The following is a 20,018-nucleotide window of genomic DNA, read 5'->3' as shown; positions in this document are numbered from 1 at the left end:
GTCCAAAATCATGAAAAAATGTCATAGTATAGTATATTGTCTAAAATCATGAAAAAAAGTCATAGTATAATATGTCGTCAAGAATCATGAGATGAAGTCATAGTATATGATATGTCGTCAAAAGCCATGAAAAAACTTCATAATATAGTATGTCTTCAAAAATCATGAAAAAAAGTCATAGCACTATAGTATGTCATCGAGATTCATGAAAAAAAGTCATAGTATAGTATGTGGTCAAAAATAATGAAAAAACGTCATAGTATAGTATGTCGTCAAGAATCATGGAAAAAAGTCATAGTATAGTATGTGGTCAAAAATCATGAAAAAACGTCATAGTATAGTACGTCGTCAACATCATGAAAAAATGTCATAGTATAGTATGTCATCCAAAATCATGAAAAAAACGGGCACAGTATGGTATGTAGTCAAAAATCATGAGAAAGCGTCATGGTATAGTATGTCTTCAAAAACCACGAAAAACAGTCATAGTATATAGTATGTCGTCAACACCATGAAAAAAGGCATAGTATAGCATGTCGTCCAAAATCATGAAAAAATGTCATAGTATAGTATGTCAAACAAAATCACAAAAAACGTCATAGTATAGTATGTCAAACAAAATCACAAAAAACGTCATAGTATAGTACGTCGTCCAAAATCATGAAAAAATGTCATAGTATAGTATGTCGTAAAGAATCATGAAAACAAAGTCATAGTATAAAGTATGTCGTCAAGAATCATGAAAAAAAGTCATAGTATAGTATGTGGTCAAAAATCATGAAAAAACGTCATAGTATAGTATTTCTTCAAAAGCCATGAAAAAATGTAATAGTATAGTATGTCGTCCAAAATCTTGAAAAAACGTCATAGTATAGCACTTCTTCAAAAACCATGAAAAAACGTCATAGTATAGTATGTCATCCAAAATCATGAAAAAATGTCATAGTATAGTGTGTCATCCAAAATCATGAAAAAAAGTCATAGTATGGTATGTCGTCAAAAATCATGAAAAAGCGTCATAGTATAGTATGTCTTCAAAAACCACAAAAAAAGTCATAGTATAGTATGTCGTCAACACCATGAAAAAAAGTCATAGTATGGTATGTCGTCAAAAATCATGAAAAAAAGTCATAGTATAGTATGTCGTCCAAAATCATGAAAAAACGTCATAGTATAGGGTCATCAAAAACCATGAAAAAATGTCATAGTATAGTATGTCGTCAAGATTCATGAAAAAACGTCACAGTATAGTGTCGTCAAAAACCATGAAAAAATGTCATAGTATAGTATGTCGTCAAGATTCATGAAAAAACGTCACAGTATAGTGTCGTCAAAAACCATGAAAAAATGTCATAGAATAGTATGTCGTCCAAAATCATGAAAAAACATAGTATAGTATGTCTTCAAAAACCACGAAAAAACGTCATAGTATAGTACGTCGTCAACACCATGAAAAAACGTCATAGTATAGTATGTCATCCAAAATCATGAAAAAAAGTCATAGTGTAGTATGTCTTCAAAAATCATGAAAAAAAACGTCATAGTATAGTATGTCAACCAAAATCACAAAAAACGTCATAGTATAGTATGTCGTAAAGAATCATGAAAAAAAAGTCATAGTATAAAGTATGTCGTCAAGAATCATGAAAAAAAGTCATAGTATAGTATGTCGTCAAAAATCATGAAAAAGCGTCATAGTGTAGGATGTCTTCAAAAACCACAAAAAAAGTCATGGTATAGTATGTCAACACCATGAAAAAAAGTCATAGTATAGTATGTCGTCCAAAATCATGAAAAAACATCACAGTATAGTATTTCTTCAAAAACCATGAAAAACGTCATAGTATAGTATGTCGTTAAGATTCATGAAAAAACGTCACAGTATAGTGTCGTCAAAAACCATGAAAAAATGTCATAGTATAGTATGTCGTCAACACCATGAAAAAATGTCATAGTATAGTATTTCTTCAAAAACCATGAAAAACGTCATAGTATAGTATGTCGTTAAGATTTATGAAAAAATGTCACAGTATAGTATTTCTTCAAAAACCATGAAAAACATCATAGTATAGTATGTCATCCAAAACCATGAAAAAAAAAGTCATAGTATAGTATGTCGTCCAAAATCATGAAAAAACGTCATAGTATAGTATGCCGTCAAGATTCATGAAAAAAAAAGTCATAGTATAGTATGTCTTCAAAAATCATGAAAAAAAAGTCATAGTATAGTATGCCAAAAAAAGAAAATCATTGTGTAGTATTAATATAAACGTCATAGTATGGCAAAAAAGGTCACAGTATAGTTTGTGAGAAAAAATAAAAAATGTTAAAGTATAGTATGCCAAAATACAGTATGTGATAAAATTGTCATAGTTTGCCAAAAAAAGTGTGAAAATAGTATACAAAATATATATATATATATTTTTTTAAAGTCATAATATAGAATGCTGGGGAAAAAAAGTCATAGTCTGGTATGCCCAAAAAATGTCACAGCATAGTAGCAGCAGTACTAGTCTGACTCTGAGGACAAGCTAGAGCAGTGAAAATATATTAAATATAGTGTACACTTTAACTGATCTTTGGTGGCTCCAACTTGTTTTGCTGCTCACATCACTGAGTTTCCATGGCGGTAGCACACCAGTAATAATGCCTGCTTCTACACACTATGGGTGTACAACATCACTTCAGAGTCTGAACCATTCCTTAAGGTGTTTTCACTCATCTCTATTAGCAAACAAGACTAACTGTAGTGTGATTAACAGAACAACAGAGATCAAAAAGAGACGTTCTGATGACACGTAGTATCAAACACCACACCAGTAATAATGCTTGCTTTCATTAGCTTCATCTTAGCTTGATGTAATTCTTTTATTTTGTACTGTCATGTCTTTACATCAATAAACTGATTTAAAAATGCTTTTGGTATCACCGGTATATTTAAAGTTTGGGCAAACTCACAGTTTGATCAAAGTCCATGTAGTTGGAGATGATGCGGACATTGGGATAAAAGACGTGGTTCTGTCGAATCACCTCCTCCAGGACGTCTCCAACACCAGCCGAGAAGATCAGCAGAGGGACCTGCTGCTCCGTCAGACAGTCAAAAAACACTTTGTAGCCGTCCCTAAAAAAAAAATCCCACACACCACCCGTAAGAAGAACCAGTGACTATCTGAGAGAACATTTAAATGACATGGCATGTGAAAAGTTTGAATCATCCTGAGCAAGTGTAGACTCTTTTATAATATGTTGTCAAACAGTAAAACAAGAGGTTACATTGCTGTAATTTATGGTATGTTCAACATTTGATTTTACTGATGCACCACTTACTATTTTCCATTAATTCTAATTAATAAAACTATTGTTATGTTTTCATTTTCTACAATTTTTGAATGGTCTCTGTGAGTGACAGCGGACAATAAACTTAGAATTTTCTCTGTAGAACCAGGCAGTAGTGGGAAAAGTACTCAGATCCTTTACGCCAGTAAAAGTACTAAAAGTACACTGTGAAAATACCTCACTATAAGTAAAAGTCCTGCATTCAAAACCTTACTTAGGTTAAAGTCACAGCTACATATGATAATGTTTTCCCCATCCACTATCTTTAAACCACTATATCTGCTGCCTCGGGTGTCAGTTTGAGAGGTCAGTTTGTTCAGTTAACACCTTGTTTAGTTATTATATTGAGTATAGTTATGTTATGTCAACCTCTTTTATAGGCCCGGTTGTTCATTCGATGGTTTGTAATTTTTCATTTACTTTTTGGGTAATAAAAAACAACGGTTTTGTCAACAACTCACTGTTGGCTGGTTGAATCTGCAGCAATGCATTATATTCTATAAGATCATCATGTGGTTGTAGTGTGGCTGTCCTCTGTGAACCACATATCTTGAAAAAGTCAACTTCTTATGATGTCAGAAAGACAGCTCTGTTTTCAGTTCTGTGATGATGCATTTTCCAGCTGATGCTAGAGGGTTTTAAAGAGTTTATTTAGCTGAAAGGAGCAGCACGTTAAGGAACACGTCATCCTTCAGTTTATCAGAAAAATTAAAATTCACAAACGGCATATTTGGAGAAAAATGGTTTTCACTGGATGAAAAGAAAATTAAAATTCGCCAGCTGAAAGGTAACTTTTAACTGAAGCTGTGGGATGCATGTAATGAAGTTAAAAAGTACAAGACTGCATCAAATGAAAATGCTGTGAATTACAACTATCTAAAATTTGTACTAATACTTCACCTGATAAATGACCATTTGTATATCAGTTGCTCTCTGTCTGTTACCTTGCATTTGTGGAGAAAAGTTTGTTTTTCCTGCATGCCTCCACGGTGAACAAAGAATCCAAAAAAGGCAAACATTCTTCATGAACTGAAGTGAACAGGGACCGTATATCAAAACATGTGTTTACAAACTCTCACACAAGCATCGTTTATCCGGCCGTGTGCTCAGTACTTCCCAAACACACGCATTTTCACTAAAACATTAGGATTTAAATCAGTACAAACAGCATGCATGCTCAGGCACACTCAGGGTGTGCTAGTCGTGGGCAGAAGGATTTTAAATAGTAACGTTTTGAAGAAAATACATGTTTGCGAAGTACTGAGCATACGACTGGATAAATAAGACTTGGATTATACTGCACAAATTGCGTGAGAGTTTGTGAATACATGGTTTTATATGGTTTTGCTGTTGTTAAACCTGGTCCCTGTTTACTTCCATTCATCAAGAATGCTCAGGCATGCAGGAATAAGATAATTTTCTTCACTAATTCAATGTACCATATGGAGAGTAACTGACAAACAAACGGTCATTTTGCAGGAGACGTATTCTTGTAAGTACATTACTCGAGCATATGTACTTAGTTACTTTCCACCACTGAAACCAGGGTCTTGGTAGGAGATTTGAGCACAGTGCCTACCTGAGCATAGTGCTGGACTCCTTGACAGCCTGGGCCAGCATGTCCTTCCTGATCCTCTGCTGAATCAGCAGCTCATGGACTTTAGTCCACCTGCAAAGAGCAGCACAACACAAATGCAACATCTCAGCCAGGCTTAGGTTCAAGTCACTTTTCTTTATTCCTCCTTTCATGAATTGGAGCTTCAAATACTGACAGTTAAAATGTTATCACATCTGAGTTTTAATGGTCGACACAGCAGGCTTAAGTTTCACAGTATGTTTTAAAACATGATTTAAAGGTAGATATAAAAAAACAGATATTATGTAGATCAGTCTGTTGGCATCTTACCACTCCACCATGAGAGGCAGCTTTTCTTCAGCAGTCCTGCTGGCATCAATCTCTATGGGATAGTAGGTGTTCAACAGCTCCCGCATCTGCAATGGACCAACAACACACACTGAATATATATTTACAGATCTTATCTCCAGTGGATTTATCACTATGTATTTGCTGGTCTGTGTTGCAGTGATGGGTGCAGAATTACAAGGCAGCAAACACTAATGTATCGAGCATGGTCTGAAACTACATTTTTTATATGTAAATGTGACTGTGCGCAAATACAATCAGCCAAGGTTACTGTGGTGGAAACAATTTACAGGTGTAAAATGGTAAGAGAGACTCAGAAAACAGTCAAAACTGAGCACAATTTAATCTTAGAAATTAAACACAGTCCAAAAAAATATTGCGTATATTACAATAGCCATCTGAAATCATTAATCACAGTTTTCAATAACCAAACTGTACTTATATGTGTGGCACCTTGCACATCGTCCTACAAAACATGACAACAACTCACTGAATAAAAGTTAAAAAATAACATTTACTGAAAACAATATTCTTTAGCAAAAATACATCTTTTAGAATTTTTGTTGGGTGAACACTATCGCATGAAAAAAATATAACTTTATAAGTTTAACCACCTAACATTTTTGTTGCTGGCTACCAAGGGTAGCAACACATTAGCGACTAGCTGAATCATCAAGCACATCCATGACACAAACCCCTTATCTTTCAATCTGTACATTCATTAGTGACTAAATGACCGAAGCAAACCTTTTTAGTGGAATCTTCATCGATCAACAACCGGTTATCCAGGATGTCTGGAAGAAAAAGGAAAACAGGTTTGTAACAGTATCAGACAGGCACAAGACAATAAAAAAGTAACAAATAATTTATTTAAAAAAGTAAAGAATGCACAGAATCAAAGCGAGTCAACATGTAAAATATTTGGATCTAATAAAGCAAAGGTGCAAACTCTACCATATCATGAAAAAACACTATTTGGCCAAGAAACAGAAAGTCTTTTCAAAAAGTCCAAGTGCTTACTGTGTGTGGTGGGAACTCTCTTTCCATTGTAGGCAAACCTGGTCAGCGTCATATCAAAGTCGGAGATTACCTGAGGAAATATGACTCTTTAGAACATAACAACAGTACTGTACTCTGTCACTCAGCAAAAGCACATAAAGTACAATGTCCTTTAGTTGACACTGTGGGCACAAGGTTTACATTTGCATGTCTGTATGTACTGATAAAGGCTAACAACTCGTAGTTAAACTGAGCAGTTACGAACAGAAATCACAAAGATTGTAATCAGGAATCAGTCTTCTTGTGAGGTCTATGTATGTATGAAGATTCTGGCTATGGTGCAGTCGTCAAATCTGTTTCAGTTCCTGTAACATTTTATTTTAAATGTTCAGTGTGCAGGATTCAGGGCGATATATCTGCAGAGGTGCAAAATAATATGTTTTCTTTAGTGCATAATCACCTAAAAATAAGAACTGTTGTGTTTTTGTTACCTTAAAATGAGGCATTTATATCTACATAGGGAATGAATCCTTATCCATGGAGATCACTGTGTTTCACTGCCATGTTTCTACAGTAGCCCAGAACAGACAAATCAAACACCGGCTCCAAACAGGGCCATTTGAGTTTTTTGTATGAGCCACCATAGTTAGCAGAGTGTTGGAAAACCACAGATTTCTGAATGTGAAACTGCTTTATTCAGTGTTTTTATTGATTTAAAAGCATCTGGTTTCTTTGCTTAGGAGAGGAGGAGACCACTGAAAACCTTCTGAAGGAATTCTAACCAGGAAAAGTTTCGCAATTCTCACCACTAGATGTCACTAAATGTCTAAATCTTGCACACTACAGAGTATCTTCTCTGCTGTTCATGAAAGTGATATGTAATTAGCTGAATGTGAGCATTGGTTCTCAGATTGACTCCCAAGAGGTCAATCTGAGAACTGACTGGCTCAGAATATATTCTTACTTCTGATGAAATACTGCACAGTTAACTCACCTGCAGGCTGCCTGCACCTGCCCGCTGCATGGCGTAGATTGTCTCCTCCACTCTGCTGCGCTCCCTCATCAGCACCGAGCACTTGGCCAGCTCTGGGATCTGAACAGAAGAGTTTATTCTTACAATGCATGTTTATTTACATGCACCTAAGTTTATATCAAGTTCACAGGTAAGGGTAGCAAAAGTCTTAAGTCAGGCATCATCTTTCTTTTAGCGTGTGTACGTTAAGATTTTTTTTTTTCAATCAACCCAACCACCACTAAAACTAAAATAAATGTACTTCACACAACACAGGAACAAATAGTCATACAACTGAAATTTCATACTGGCATGACAGTATTCCAAACTAGCTCAACCACAGCAGTTGACAAAACAAAACAAAAAAATCCACATTAAGATATTTTAAAGCTGGCAAAGATACTTCAAGCCATAATTATCTGAACTGAAACTTTTATTGTCTTTACTCAAGAGAGCTTCCTCACCTCAGTCTTGGTCAGCTGGTGCCAGATTGCCAGGACAGTCCGCACCGGTGTGTATATCCAGGGAACATGGTATATCTGCATGTAAAGCCAGGGAGAAGACTCATGTTGGTTATGCTTTAGTTTACAGGTTTGTAATCTTTCAGAGATGTTTTCCTGGATATAAATGGTAATTTGGTGCTCATTTTGTTTTGTTAAAAAGTCACTACAATTCAAGTCAAGTTGTTTAGATAAGGATAGAATAAACAAACAAAAACTATATTATGGCTCCAACAAGAATGTTCATTTGGTGTAGTTCAACTTTCTATAAGAGAAGAGAATTCTTTAGGTTAAGTGCAAAAATGTCTTTACAAGCAGACATATAAGGCAACATATATGGAAAATAAAGCTTTTAATAATAAAGGAAAAATATAATTAAAGAAAAATAAACTATAAACTATTCACATGGGTTTAAATTGTGCAGCTCCGCCTCGGAGATTTTATGAATAGTTCCAGCTCTTTCTTTATTTTTCACTTTTGTCCATCCCTACTTTAGGCTTAACTGACTGGCTAATTAGCATAGCTCACACCTTGCAGCCATACTTAACAATCCGTTAGCTGCTAAGCTAACTGCCTGTCAGTGCAGCATCGTTTCTGACTGTGTGTACTCAGTGGAATTACACACCGTGTTTCATTCACTACGCACTAACCTATAAAACACATTAAACGTCGTTGTTGCACCATTCACAGTCATAAAATATTAAAATGCACGTCTTAAAACTTCAATATTTTGTTACTGAGACAACACTGATTAGCTAACGCTGCACAGCTGGCCGGTCCAACTCACCATCTTCAAACGGTAACTGACGTGTCCGCGAGCCGTTAACTCCGACTGACAACAACCGTTAGAGGAACATAACGTCAAACAACACGGTGTGTGGACTTAATAATACATGACAGAGTGTTAATAATGAAATAATATACAGTTTACAGTTGACTGGAGGTTTGGGTGTTTGTTTACACAATGTTTGTCACACTTGAAGCGTTCCCCCGATTCTACGAGGCCTAATAGACACAAGGTTCCGACGCACTTTGGTTCCTACTTCGCTGAGGGGTTTCCTCTCGCTGTGGCCTGTGGCAGACTGCTGCATCACATTACTTCTCAAGAAAATTCAGAAATGATTTGTCACTGAAAGTATCTTGAAACAGCCTTCAAAGTAGCTACGATAAAGTAAAACAATTATAAGCCATCAACACTTTGCGAAATGTGTATGTGCTTTTAATTCTCAGAAACAGGGGCTTAAATATATAATCAGGACAGTATATAGATTACAGCTCCAATGAGAAATATTTTAGTTGCTCTTTGTGCAGTCTAGGTAATAAAACTAAACTGTATCTCTACACTAGTAAATGTATTTCCTGCAGAAAATGTGTGAATGCTGACAGCTGAAATTGCAAAACCTTGCTGAAAGTGCAAATGCAATGTATGTCATTGCTGAAAAACCTGAAGACTAAATTGTAAAACTGAGTTTGAAGCCCAACTGCATTACCTAAAGAGGCTAAAAGCTGAAATATTGTACATTTCTGGGAAAAGCTGGAAGCGTAACTGTCAAAAGTGGAAGTTGACACCAAATTACTTGGAAGATTAAAATAAGACATTAGTTGTAGTTTAAAAAAACATCTAAAAGGTAGAATAGTTGAATAAATGCATAAATATGCTTTAAGAGGATAAAGGTTTTGACATTTGAATGGTTTCTGACGCTAAAAGTATGCAGAATTAGAGGGCGATCAAAAAATGTGTAGAAAAAAATAGAACTATTTTGTGACCTTTTCAAAGCTTAAATGAAGTCTTGAGATAAAAGCATGACGAGTAGTAGAGGTTTAAAGTAGAGTAGGTGGAAAATTTTATTTTTTAAAATTTATTATAACTATTGAAAATTTGATATTACTAGTTAGTGCTTTTATTTTGAAAGTCAGCTTTGTCTAGGCCCCCCTCCCTTTCTGTAAACCATATGGGGTCTTTTAATTTGAAAATCCAGCCTTGTCCATCATAGTGTAAATGCTGAATTAGCATGATTTCCAAAACTATATATTGTTATCTAACTGTTTATATGGACCTCTTAAATCACCATAACTCGTCGTGACAAAATTAAAGATGCATAAATATCTTCATAGATGACAACAAACTCATATCATTACACATTATTTATTTCAAATGTCTGTACACTTTCTTGCTGTTGCACATACAAATGGAATGACATCATACCTAACACAGTACAAGGCTGCAGGAAATCTGAATATATGTCAGGCAAATCAAATCTGAAACCCTCATACACTACTGTCAATGATTTAAAATCTATGTTGCTGTCCGCTCTGCTCCTGTGGTCGTGTGCACTTTACATGAGAAAAGTGTCTTAAAACCAAGTCTTTAAAATTCAAAAACTCCACATGTATCTGATCATATTAGTCCCATTCAATAATTAATACTATTCACACTGTGTGCAGTATGTTGGTGGAAAACTGGTGGAGAGCTTGGCTGTAGTTAACACAGGCACTAGCAATTTTAACAGTAATGGAGAGATACTGAGCTCAGCGACTGGTCCACACAACACTGTGCTCTGAGTATTTAAAATACGCAACACTGTACAATGTTTAAGTTAACATTCAAGGTCCTTTAGTGCAGGAAATACAATTATTTCAACTGTATTAATAAGAGACAGCTGGAATATCATGGCACAGTTTAGAACATGGAGAGAACCATGCGCAGAAGCATATCACCCTCCTGGTTTAATGTGTTTCACATATCTCATAGTGCTGTGAGAGGAAGTTAGAGGCAGAGTAAAGTCTGCAAGATGCACACAGGCAGAATAAGCCAACAAACAAAATAACACCACAATGCCGAAGAGAATAAAGCTTCTTTTGCCAAAATGTACGTCTCATCATTATCATGGTGGCCTATCTCTTAAGCTACGCAACAACATGGGAAATTAAATAAAGCAAGTTTTGACCAGCTGAAATATTTAAGACATAATAAATCACACACATTTAAACACATCCACAGGAATGAGAAAGGGTGTTGTGCACTCTGTAAGAAACTGTTTTAATGAGGGGAAACATGTAATCAACACCCTCTCCCCCAATATGTGCTTTGCTCAACACTAAACTCTTGCTACAAATACTCTGATATATGATTGTCTGTTTCAAGTGGGGCACACACACGACATATACACTACACACAATCAACATTAAGATATTTCAATCCTTACAAGTGCAAAAGAGCATGATGGGAAACTGGAGGTAGAAGAGAAATTAGATGCAAGCAGCGAGAGGAGTAAAAAGTTAAAGCTCAGCCGGTTGTTGCAGCAAGTTCGTCATCCACACACTTAATTTCCTACTAACTCACATCACAATAAACGTAGACATCATTTACATTTACATGTTGTCACTGATAACTGTCTTAGTTATATTCTATCTTATAATCAAACCACAACACATGTTGACATCTTTAGGTTTTAACACAGACCACATATAAAAAGCTAAGTTGCTCAGCAGTGAGATTAACCATCGAATCACAGTTTCATTTACTAGCAGAATAAAAGTAAGGCATAAGCTAATCATGTAAGGCCGAAAGTATAATGTAAGACTGATCATCTGTTTGCATGTCTAACTGATAGGGATGTCAGTAACAGTTAATTTTGCTTGCGACAGCCCAATACCCATTAAAGGCTGAAGTTCAATCAGGAAGACTTTCTTCACAATTCTCTCCATCCCACTCCCACTGCTTCCTCTAATCAGCTGACTATGGGTGTTTGTTCTTTAAGTTATCCAATCAAACTTCACCACGATCTCTATCAGCCGATCAGGTGTTGCTGTCAGTGGTCATTTTAGGCAAAACTGTCGCACCCTCTTTCACCCCATTCACCTCCAGCCATCGTATCCAGAGTCCAGGACGAGCTCAACAAACTCATCCCTCTACTCATCCAGATCGTCAGCACTTCTCCATCTTCCTCTCATCTCGTCTTCAATACCTCTTCCACCACCAGCGCCTAGACCCCAGGGGGTTCCCTATTCGACTACGGATTCATCACTCTCCTTTAATATATACCATCTTGATGAGGTCTAATCACCAAAGACTTTCCACATTTTTTCCATGAAAGACAAGTCTCTCCTGATTGAAATAAGCAGAGCCACTAGCTAACTCCCACTGGACCTAGTTGGTGCACAGAGCAGCAAACACCAGTAGTTCAAACTGGTTTCGTGCAAACCAGCTCCAGGTAAACCCATGCAGACAAGGCAATAAAATAAGATACATGTCTTGCGGTAGAAACAACCCATTTATCAGCAGATTAACCCTGAAGTGAAGGACTTTTACGTACAAACAAACGTCCATTATATTTACACCTTTGCCAAACGAGTTCACACAGTGCTGATTAAGCCTATCGTGGACAGGGAAAGCTCTCTGTGAGGCTGCACAACTAAACTAACAAATGCTATTGAAATTTCAATATGGCCAAGAACAATATCTGAATCGCAGGAACTGCAATTTTTCGACAAAGGTAAAATGTATCTTAACATACCATTACAATGAGCGATGACCCGGCCCATAAATCATATTCCAGACATAAGGGAACATGCATGTTTGGTACAGACCCCAGAAAAAAAAATCACATCATCATCGTATTTTTTTTCCAGTGAAAATTAATTGCATAAATTACTGTTTACCCACTGAAACTGCAACTCATATCGCATTTTTTTTTAATGGCATGTCATGCAGCCCTCTGAATTTTGCAGCATACCGGAGTTGTGTTGTCTGGTGTCTGTTGCAACTGTACGACACTGTTTTATGTCAACAAGCCAAAACTAAAGGGGACAGGAAGTGGAGAGAGAGACCATAGCAAAAGAGCAGCAGTTAGAGGTATGGCAGAAGCTGTGGTGCCAGATCTGAAGAAAAGTGTCTGGTGTGGATGCTCCAGGAAAAAAAGAGTTCAAAGGAAGGATTAAAGAAGGCAAGAAAGACTTGAGGAGGGTGCTCCTGGGGGCGGGGGAGATGTGGCGAGCTCAACTGCAGGCATAGGTCATAAACACATGATGGCAGTGTTTGTGTAACTTCTCTCACTCCCTGAGAGGACAGACAAAAGTTCCACACTCCGGCTTTAAGTGCAGACAATTCGAGGCTCTCAGCATTCGATCTGAGACTGCAGCTGTCTGCGCAGAGTGAGCGTGCGGCGATGGAGCTGCTGCATCTGCTGCATGCGGTCTCGCTGGCGAGCCAGGTTCTGGGGCATGGGGTAGTGCTGGCAGCCGTGTAGGTAATGGTACGGGATGCGAACGTGGCAGGCTGCGGCTCGGCAGCGTGGCTGGGGTATAGGCGGCAGCAGCATCCAGCGCTTCCTCTCAGCGCAGTAACGGTAGGCCTCCTTGCGGTACTGCTTGTCCATGTTGTTGCAGTTCCTCCACCCGCCAATGATGAATATGTCTTCACCCAGGTAGCAGACAGCAGCGCCCTCCATGCTGAGGACCTCTGGGGGGAGGCTGTCGAGGATTTCATCAGAGATGTTTCTGCTTATTTTCTGCTGAGCTGCCTCAGCTGTTATCTTGTAGCTCTTAGCGCAACAGGAGGCTGTGTGGTAGAAGTTGGTGTGTGCGACAGCCATTTGAAAACTGCAGTAATTATCAATGAGCGGTAAGGAGTCCACTTCCTGCCACTTGTGACTCTCTGTGTCGTAGCAGGAGGTCACAGTGCTCAGTCCATCGTCATTGTCCATGTCTACAGGAGTCCTGGCCATCACGTATATGTAGCGGTTCTCCACGCTTATTGTTTTCACATCTCGTAATATCTTCGGCGCCGGCTCGAGATTGTGCCACTCGTCCTGCTCAGCTTCGTACACAGTGACATCTTTAAAGCCTGGACTGAAGTTGCCATGACCACCGATGCTGTAGAGCAAGTCTTTGACACACGTGAGGCCAAAGGAGTGCTTGCGGGTGGTCAGGCTGCTGACCTGCTCCCAGGTGTTAAGGTTGGGGTTGAAGCGCTCCACCGTCTTGGCGAAGCCTGGCTCCATTGAGCCTGCCACGTAAATATGGCTGTCAGTGACTGCGATGGCGTGTCCGTCAAGGTGGTTGTGAATGTGTGGCAGGTTCACCCAACGGTCCTCAGCGACAAAGTAGCCCACACACTCACTTAAATAGTCTCCACCTTCTGAAACACCACCCACCACCATGATAACATCCATGTTCTGGCCGAGGCGAGGCTGGGTTGCCGCCATGTTGGAGGCAGAGAGCTCTAAATCAACTGATTTGAGGTTCTCAAAGTGCACGGCGTGGACCTCAAGGGCTTCAGACACCAGCTGCTGACAAGCTGCACTGTCTGCCACTAAGGGCTCCTTCCTCACCACCCGTGTCAGGTAGGTTGGAGCAATCTGAGGCAGCCTTATAAGTCTGAACAGCGCCTCAAAATGCGTCTCTCTCTCCTCTGTGTTTTGGTTCACCCATTTCACTATGGCCTCGAACAACTCCTGTTCAGAATCCACAGTGATTCCTGAGTCTGACAGCCAGTCCCGCACCAAATGAAAAGGCAGTGTCAAGAACTCCTCATGGCGGATAATTTTGTGGAAGTTTCTCCTAATCATCTTGGCGGCTCCCTGGGCCAGCTGGTCCAGGGTGTACATGTGGGCGAGGCTGTGCACTGCTACACAGTTGGAAAGGTTCAGCTTCTTCATCAGAAACTCTCCGCAGAAGCTCTTCAGCTGCGCCAACAGGAACCTGTGTGAACAAGTTTTAATTATCAGACCAGTAATAAATAAAAAGAGAAGTTTGGACAAGATGAGATGTTCAGACAGGATGAACTAAGCAGTAAAAGTAGATGGAACAAAAGCCTGCCAACAGTTCACTGAAATATTAGTCATCCCTCACTATCTAAAATAAAAAGTCATATTCTGTCCAAAAACTGTGTAGAACATGGATTCCCACAGGAAACCAAGACACTCTGTCTGCTAGAAAACCTTTTACGTACTGTAGTGTTTCACCTCTGTGTTTTTGCATGCTTCTCTAACCTTAAAGGTTCTGTGTGTAACGAAGAAAAGAAAGATAGACAATTGCAGAATCTCATTCCAGGGTCGTCAAGTACTGGGTGCCATGCCATTGTTGCGATGGCCTAAAATTCTGAAGCCCCATTTGTCAAAACCATGGCCCTCTGGACAAGAAGTCCATTTCTCCAACAGCGTGTTATCCCAAAAACAAACACCCATTGCTCCGCAGGCCAGTTTCTTCAAAAATACACACTCCCTTCAGTAAGTCTTAATTTTCCCAGCAGCGTTTGAGCCTCTGATCTGGGGTGCTCTTGCCGAACCTTCGTGGCGCTTCTTAGTGGTGTTTGAGCCACCGATACCGGGCGTTTTTACTGACCCTTCGTGGTGTTTCACAGCAGTATTTGAGCCACGGAACCCAGCTGTTTTTCACCGACCCATTCCTGCTTTTCCAACAACCACCAAGTATGGGTCTTTTAAGCCAAGTTTTAGGGCTGCTGCGAGACAAAAAAGTTTGTCTTGGGTGCGTCCGTACAGTAGACAAACAAGAGAGTATGGCAGAGGAGATATCCACACACCAATGTAACTGTCTGCTGTCATCAGTGCACTGATGGAAGTCAAAGACTGAAATGTTTGCTGCTGTTTGTATTCAGTCGTTATTATTTTTTGCACTCTGAGCACCTTTTTTGTGCCTGGATGTCTTGAATAATTTGACTATTTTCGCATTGATCTCAGCCTGTGGACCGTTTTGTGGCTTTCTAGCACAGTTACACTGGTGTGCAGGTATTTCGTCTGCCGTCCTTTCTTTTAAGCCAAAACATGATCTTTCCCTAACCTCTACCAAGTAGTTTTAGTGTCTAAACCAAACCACACCTTCACCACAGCTTTGTTGACAAATATAAATCCATGATTCACAGAAATGTACAATGCCAACAATTTTTTCTGGTGATTGGGTTGTCCAACTGCAGGGAATGAGTACCATAGAGAAACGAGACTTCGGAGCAATGGGTGTTTGTTTTTGGGATAACAGGCTGTCGGAGAAATGGGCCTTTGATCCAATGGAACATTTTTTAGACTAACTGGTCTTCCGAACTTTAGGCTGTCAGAACTATGGGCAGTCCCTAAATACCAACACTTTGGGTTGGTAGTCAAACCGAACCACCAAGAGATTCAACAATCAACTATCCTTCTCCAGAGTTATGTAGCGCACTTTGACTTGCACTTGTCAGTGTTTTTACTTAGGTTGCAAAAAATATCTAACTTCTTTAGTGCTTGTACTCCCCTACCACACAGCATGTACTTTTGGGGCCACATGTGGCAGCTACCTAAAGTTTTTCATACACATAGGTCACCGCAACCCTTACCGTAACCATGTCTTGATGATGCAATCAAATATTTTAATCTATTAAATGCAATGAGGATCAATGATGAACAGTGCATAGTAAGCCTTTTTAACATCACACATTTTGACTCACAGCAGTGAAAGCAAAGGTGTTACTAGTAATATTAACAAGTGTCCCAGTGAGCCATGACAGAGAGACAGTGAGTCAGCATGCACTACACCAGGATCCTGACACTGAATCAGCTATATGGAATTGAGTCGTCGTTAACTTTAGTATTTCCACTGCTTTTCTAAAGTTCTATTTTTATTCCCCAAAACAAATATTTTGGGAGTTTTGTGGCTGGCACACCCTAATCAGTCCTCAAAACAGGTCGAATTGGGCGTACCATGGGTGTGTAAGGTACGTAACAGCAAACAAACATAATGCATAACTAGCAAAATGAACCACATCTAATCCCAGTGATTCACTCTGGTAATAGTTTTGCTGTTCTTGCCATTTTATAGATTAATTAATGATGAAAATAATAATGAAAATAATTACTAGTTGCAGCTGTAGATATGGGTCTCAGGAAATTGGGTGCTGTGTCTACGATTTCCACCAAGGACTTTAGCACAGAGTCATCTCCCTGGCAGCAGGACTCGTTCACTGCCTGCAAGATTCGGGATGTATCCTGGCTTTATATAAGAAGGGGAAATCGTCGCTCGTCGCTAGGTTAATTTGGCTAGTTTGGTATGGGACAGTTGTTTTGTTGATGAATCTTGTGAGTTATAATGGAGCCTAATTTTGTAACGTTACCTTTGTTAAAGGTTACTGTTGTCCCTGGCTTTATATGGGTAGAGGAAGAGGTCACTTGCTGCTAGGCTAATTAATACAATGTAAAATGCCATAGGCTTGTGCTAATAACGTTAGCATGTTATGTTTGTTTGGAAAACGTGTTTAGTATAAGACAGTTGTTTTGTCAGTGAATCGTGTGAGTTGTTACAGAGCCAAACTATGTACCGTTACCTTTGTTAAATGTTGTTCTAGTCCCTGGTTCTATATGAGAAGAAGGGAAGGTCGCTAGCTGCTAGGCTAATTTATACCAGGTAAAATGCCATAGGCTTGTGCTATTAACATTAGCATGTTGTATTTGTGGGGGAAATGTGTCCAGATAAGGACAAGCGCTTTGTCTGTGAATGCTGTGAGTTATAATGAGGTGGATTTGTGTAGTTGTGTTTGAAATCTTTGCTATTAAGCCATGTTTAATGTGTGTTTTGAATCAACTAAACTTTACAGCACTTCAGAGAAACCTCCGCTGCCGACTAGTGTTTTGGAGGTGTAACTGTAGAGTGACACAGACACACCACCGCACAAGTATAAATGCTCATAATGGCGTAGGCGACAATGCGTAGGGTCAATTAGCAAAAGGTCAATTCTTTTTGCAAGGTGGGACCAATAGTGTCAGAGGGGCCATGGCCCCCTCTTGCAGGCGCCCCTGAGTGAAGGCCTTTGGCTGATAATTGGGCCTGTATACATGTCAAAAGCTCTTTGCTGACTACTTTACTTAAATAAATTCTCTAACATGAGGTGTCAAGCTCCTCAGGTGTGTAAACTAAAACAAGTCACACTTACTGGTGTAATGAGGACACTGACAAGGCGTGGCTCTTTACCTGTCGGAGCAAAAACCTGTAGGACAACTGTCCAACACTTCCGTGTATGAGGAAGTGGGGAGATAATGTTCATATTCTGATGTATGGTGTGAAAATAATTTACCTGTCAGCAAGTTCCAACACCTCATGCACATTAGCAGTGGTGACTCTGATCTGTCCTGTGTACATGAACTGTATGACACCCTCCACGGTGTCCGGGTCTGGCCCCGCAGGTGAGCTCCACTCTCTGAGCTCCACTCGTCCCGACACGGACTCTGAGTACTGTCCGCCCAGCAGCAGCGTGAAGTACTGCGACGCGGCGGACAGCACCGAGCGGTGGGCGGATAAGGTCTGGACCCTCTTCTCCTCTGACACCCTGCCGGAGCTGAACACCAGCGTCACGTCGCAGAACAGCCCCGACTTCCTCTGCTCGTTCTGCCGCCGGGAGAGCTCCGAGCAGTAGGCCGAGCAGGTGAACTCCTCGGCCTCCTCAGGTTCCCCGTCACCTGTTAGCGCTCCGCCGCTCCGGTCCTCCGCCGCTTCTGCCGCCGCTGCCATACCGCAGCGGGATAGACTCAGAGGCAAATGAAGGCTCTGAACTATCTTCGGGAAGAACTCGTAGGCATAAATAACACACGTAAATAAACATTCAAAAACTGACATGCATGCGCAGCTTTCACGGACCTGGTCGGGAACAGGAGTGCTCACTTCCGTCTTTAAACGTAGTGGATCACAGCTGGAGAGTGAACGGGAGGCTCACACATTCAGGCTGGTATCTACAGCCACACTTGACATTAACAGTCCGGGCGCATATATAGGGAAGGCGGACATGTTATCGATTTTTTGACGTTGCTTTGACGCATTAACACGTCTTTATTTTGAGGGAAATTAAACTTTGTTGAAGGGATGCGCCGCTTTCGCGCATGCGCATTGCGACTGATGTAACTGCTGGTGATGTGCAGTTGTGCTGTTGCATCCAGTGCTGGAGCTAGAAAATTCAGCTCCCTGTGCAAGCCACCCCACCCCAAAATAATATTATTATATTTATATGTATTTGATATATTATTATAGATATTGTATTTATTAAAAACAAGAAGAGCTAATGGAAAACCTAAAGGAATACACATCTTAGCTGACAAACAATGATCAACAATAAAATACAGTATGTGCAAATTTCAGCTTCTGCTTTTTTGAGCAGTTTTAAAGGAACACTTTACCTGTCAAATGGCAATTTGTATATCAATTGCTCACTGCATGTTACCATAAACTGGGAAGAAAACTTGGGTGTTTCTTGCATGTCTCCGGAGTGAACGGAGAATACAAAAAGGGCAAACATTCTTCACGAATTGACTGACAGATAAGCCGATAACCTAACATGATTGCAACAGGTATGCTCCTCTGATGTAATCAAGAGAACATAATCAAATCAGGAAAGCCTGAGAAAGCTATGACTGATTTCCCATCATCTTGTTGTCTGAGTAAACGTATAAGGATGCCCTGTTCTGGGAAGGTTGCACCTTCTCTATAGAGAATAAACTCTCGTGCACAAAGCTATTCAGTGTTGTTTGCTGACTCCCAAGCAGATCGGCTAAAATTGCTACGACACTCATGCAGTACAATCCAAGAAGTCTACTGTATCCAGTCGTATGCTCTGCTCAAGTGGAGCTTATTAGGCCCAGGTGTTCTCAAGCACGCAGAGCACCCCACTCACAGGTGGAAGTGTTTTATTACCTCCGCCAAGGTTATGTTTTCGCCGGCGTTTGTTTGTCTGCAAAATAACTTGAAAAGTTCTGAACGGATTTTGATGAAATTTTCAGGGAAGGTTGATAAAGGGACAAGGAACAGATGATAAAATTTTGGTGGTGATCGGTTGAAGCGAAGTGGATAAAATAATAAAATGGCGGGAAATCCAAGCTGCTTGGCAGAGGTCTGCGCTCTCTGAGTGCTCTAGTATTTTAATGTTTTAGCAAAAAATGCTTCTGTTTGGGATCATTGAGCAAACGAACTAATAAGACTTGGAATATACTGCATGAGCTGTGGGTTTGTAAGCAGATTTTACGATATAGTTTTACTGGTGTTAACCCTTTGTGGTCAAGGGTTTAAATGCTTTAGACTACACCTTTAAAAAACTGTTTACCTTGCCTTGTTTGGTGTCATTTTTTTCAGCACAACCTCACCTGTGTGACTTTATGGTTATTTTTTCATTTTGACAAACTGTATTAACACATTGGACCTAAAATCACACAAAAACACCACCAATAGGAAAGGAGGTGTCAAGTTTTTTTGCTTGCAAGCACTTTGTTAGAAAAGC

General features: G+C 39.7%; 2 protein-coding genes across 4 annotated transcripts in view; both read right to left on the bottom strand.

Annotated features, from left to right (window-relative positions):
- The window catches only part of LOC126399564 (7-methylguanosine phosphate-specific 5'-nucleotidase-like), a 17,387-nt gene extending 8,627 nt beyond the window's left edge, over window positions 1-8,760 (bottom strand). Inside the window, exons 1-8 of one of the 2 annotated variants that reach the window (XM_050059615.1) lie at window positions 8,559-8,760; window positions 7,736-7,810; window positions 7,254-7,352; window positions 6,281-6,350; window positions 6,008-6,054; window positions 5,243-5,328; window positions 4,916-5,005; window positions 2,959-3,121 (exon numbers count right to left, since the gene is read on the bottom strand). In XM_050059615.1, coding sequence (XP_049915572.1) covers window positions 2,959-3,121; window positions 4,916-5,005; window positions 5,243-5,328; window positions 6,008-6,054; window positions 6,281-6,350; window positions 7,254-7,352; window positions 7,736-7,810; window positions 8,559-8,561 — 633 coding nt within the window. In that variant the 5' untranslated portion in view covers window positions 8,562-8,760. Of the gene's footprint in view, window positions 1-2,958; window positions 3,122-4,915; window positions 5,006-5,242; window positions 5,329-6,007; window positions 6,055-6,280; window positions 6,351-7,253; window positions 7,353-7,735; window positions 7,817-8,558 lie in introns of those variants that run through there. The other variant, XM_050059614.1, reaches the window with a different exon arrangement.
- Window positions 8,761-11,593: 2,833 nt separating this feature from the next.
- Window positions 11,594-18,498, bottom strand: klhl11 (kelch-like family member 11). Of its 2 annotated transcripts, XM_050060496.1 has the most exons (3): window positions 18,392-18,498; window positions 17,832-18,306; window positions 11,594-14,473 (listed from the first exon to the last, which is right to left on the bottom strand). In XM_050060496.1, the coding sequence occupies exons 2-3, from the start codon at window positions 18,263-18,265 to the stop codon at window positions 12,889-12,891; spliced, it is 2,019 nt and encodes a 672-aa protein (XP_049916453.1). In that variant the 5' UTR covers window positions 18,266-18,306; window positions 18,392-18,498; the 3' UTR covers window positions 11,594-12,888. The 2 variants fall into 2 exon arrangements, with proteins under 2 accessions (XP_049916453.1, XP_049916452.1); XM_050060495.1 differs by having other exon boundaries at window positions 17,832-18,487.
- Window positions 18,499-20,018: the final 1,520 nt, after the last annotated feature.

The sequence above is a fragment of the Epinephelus moara genome, chromosome 13 (assembly GCF_006386435.1).
Source record: "Epinephelus moara isolate mb chromosome 13, YSFRI_EMoa_1.0, whole genome shotgun sequence".
Lineage (NCBI taxonomy): Eukaryota > Metazoa > Chordata > Actinopteri > Perciformes > Serranidae > Epinephelus > Epinephelus moara.
The sequence above is the reverse complement of the archived record's forward strand: the minus strand, read 5'-3'. Positions and strand labels throughout refer to the sequence as shown.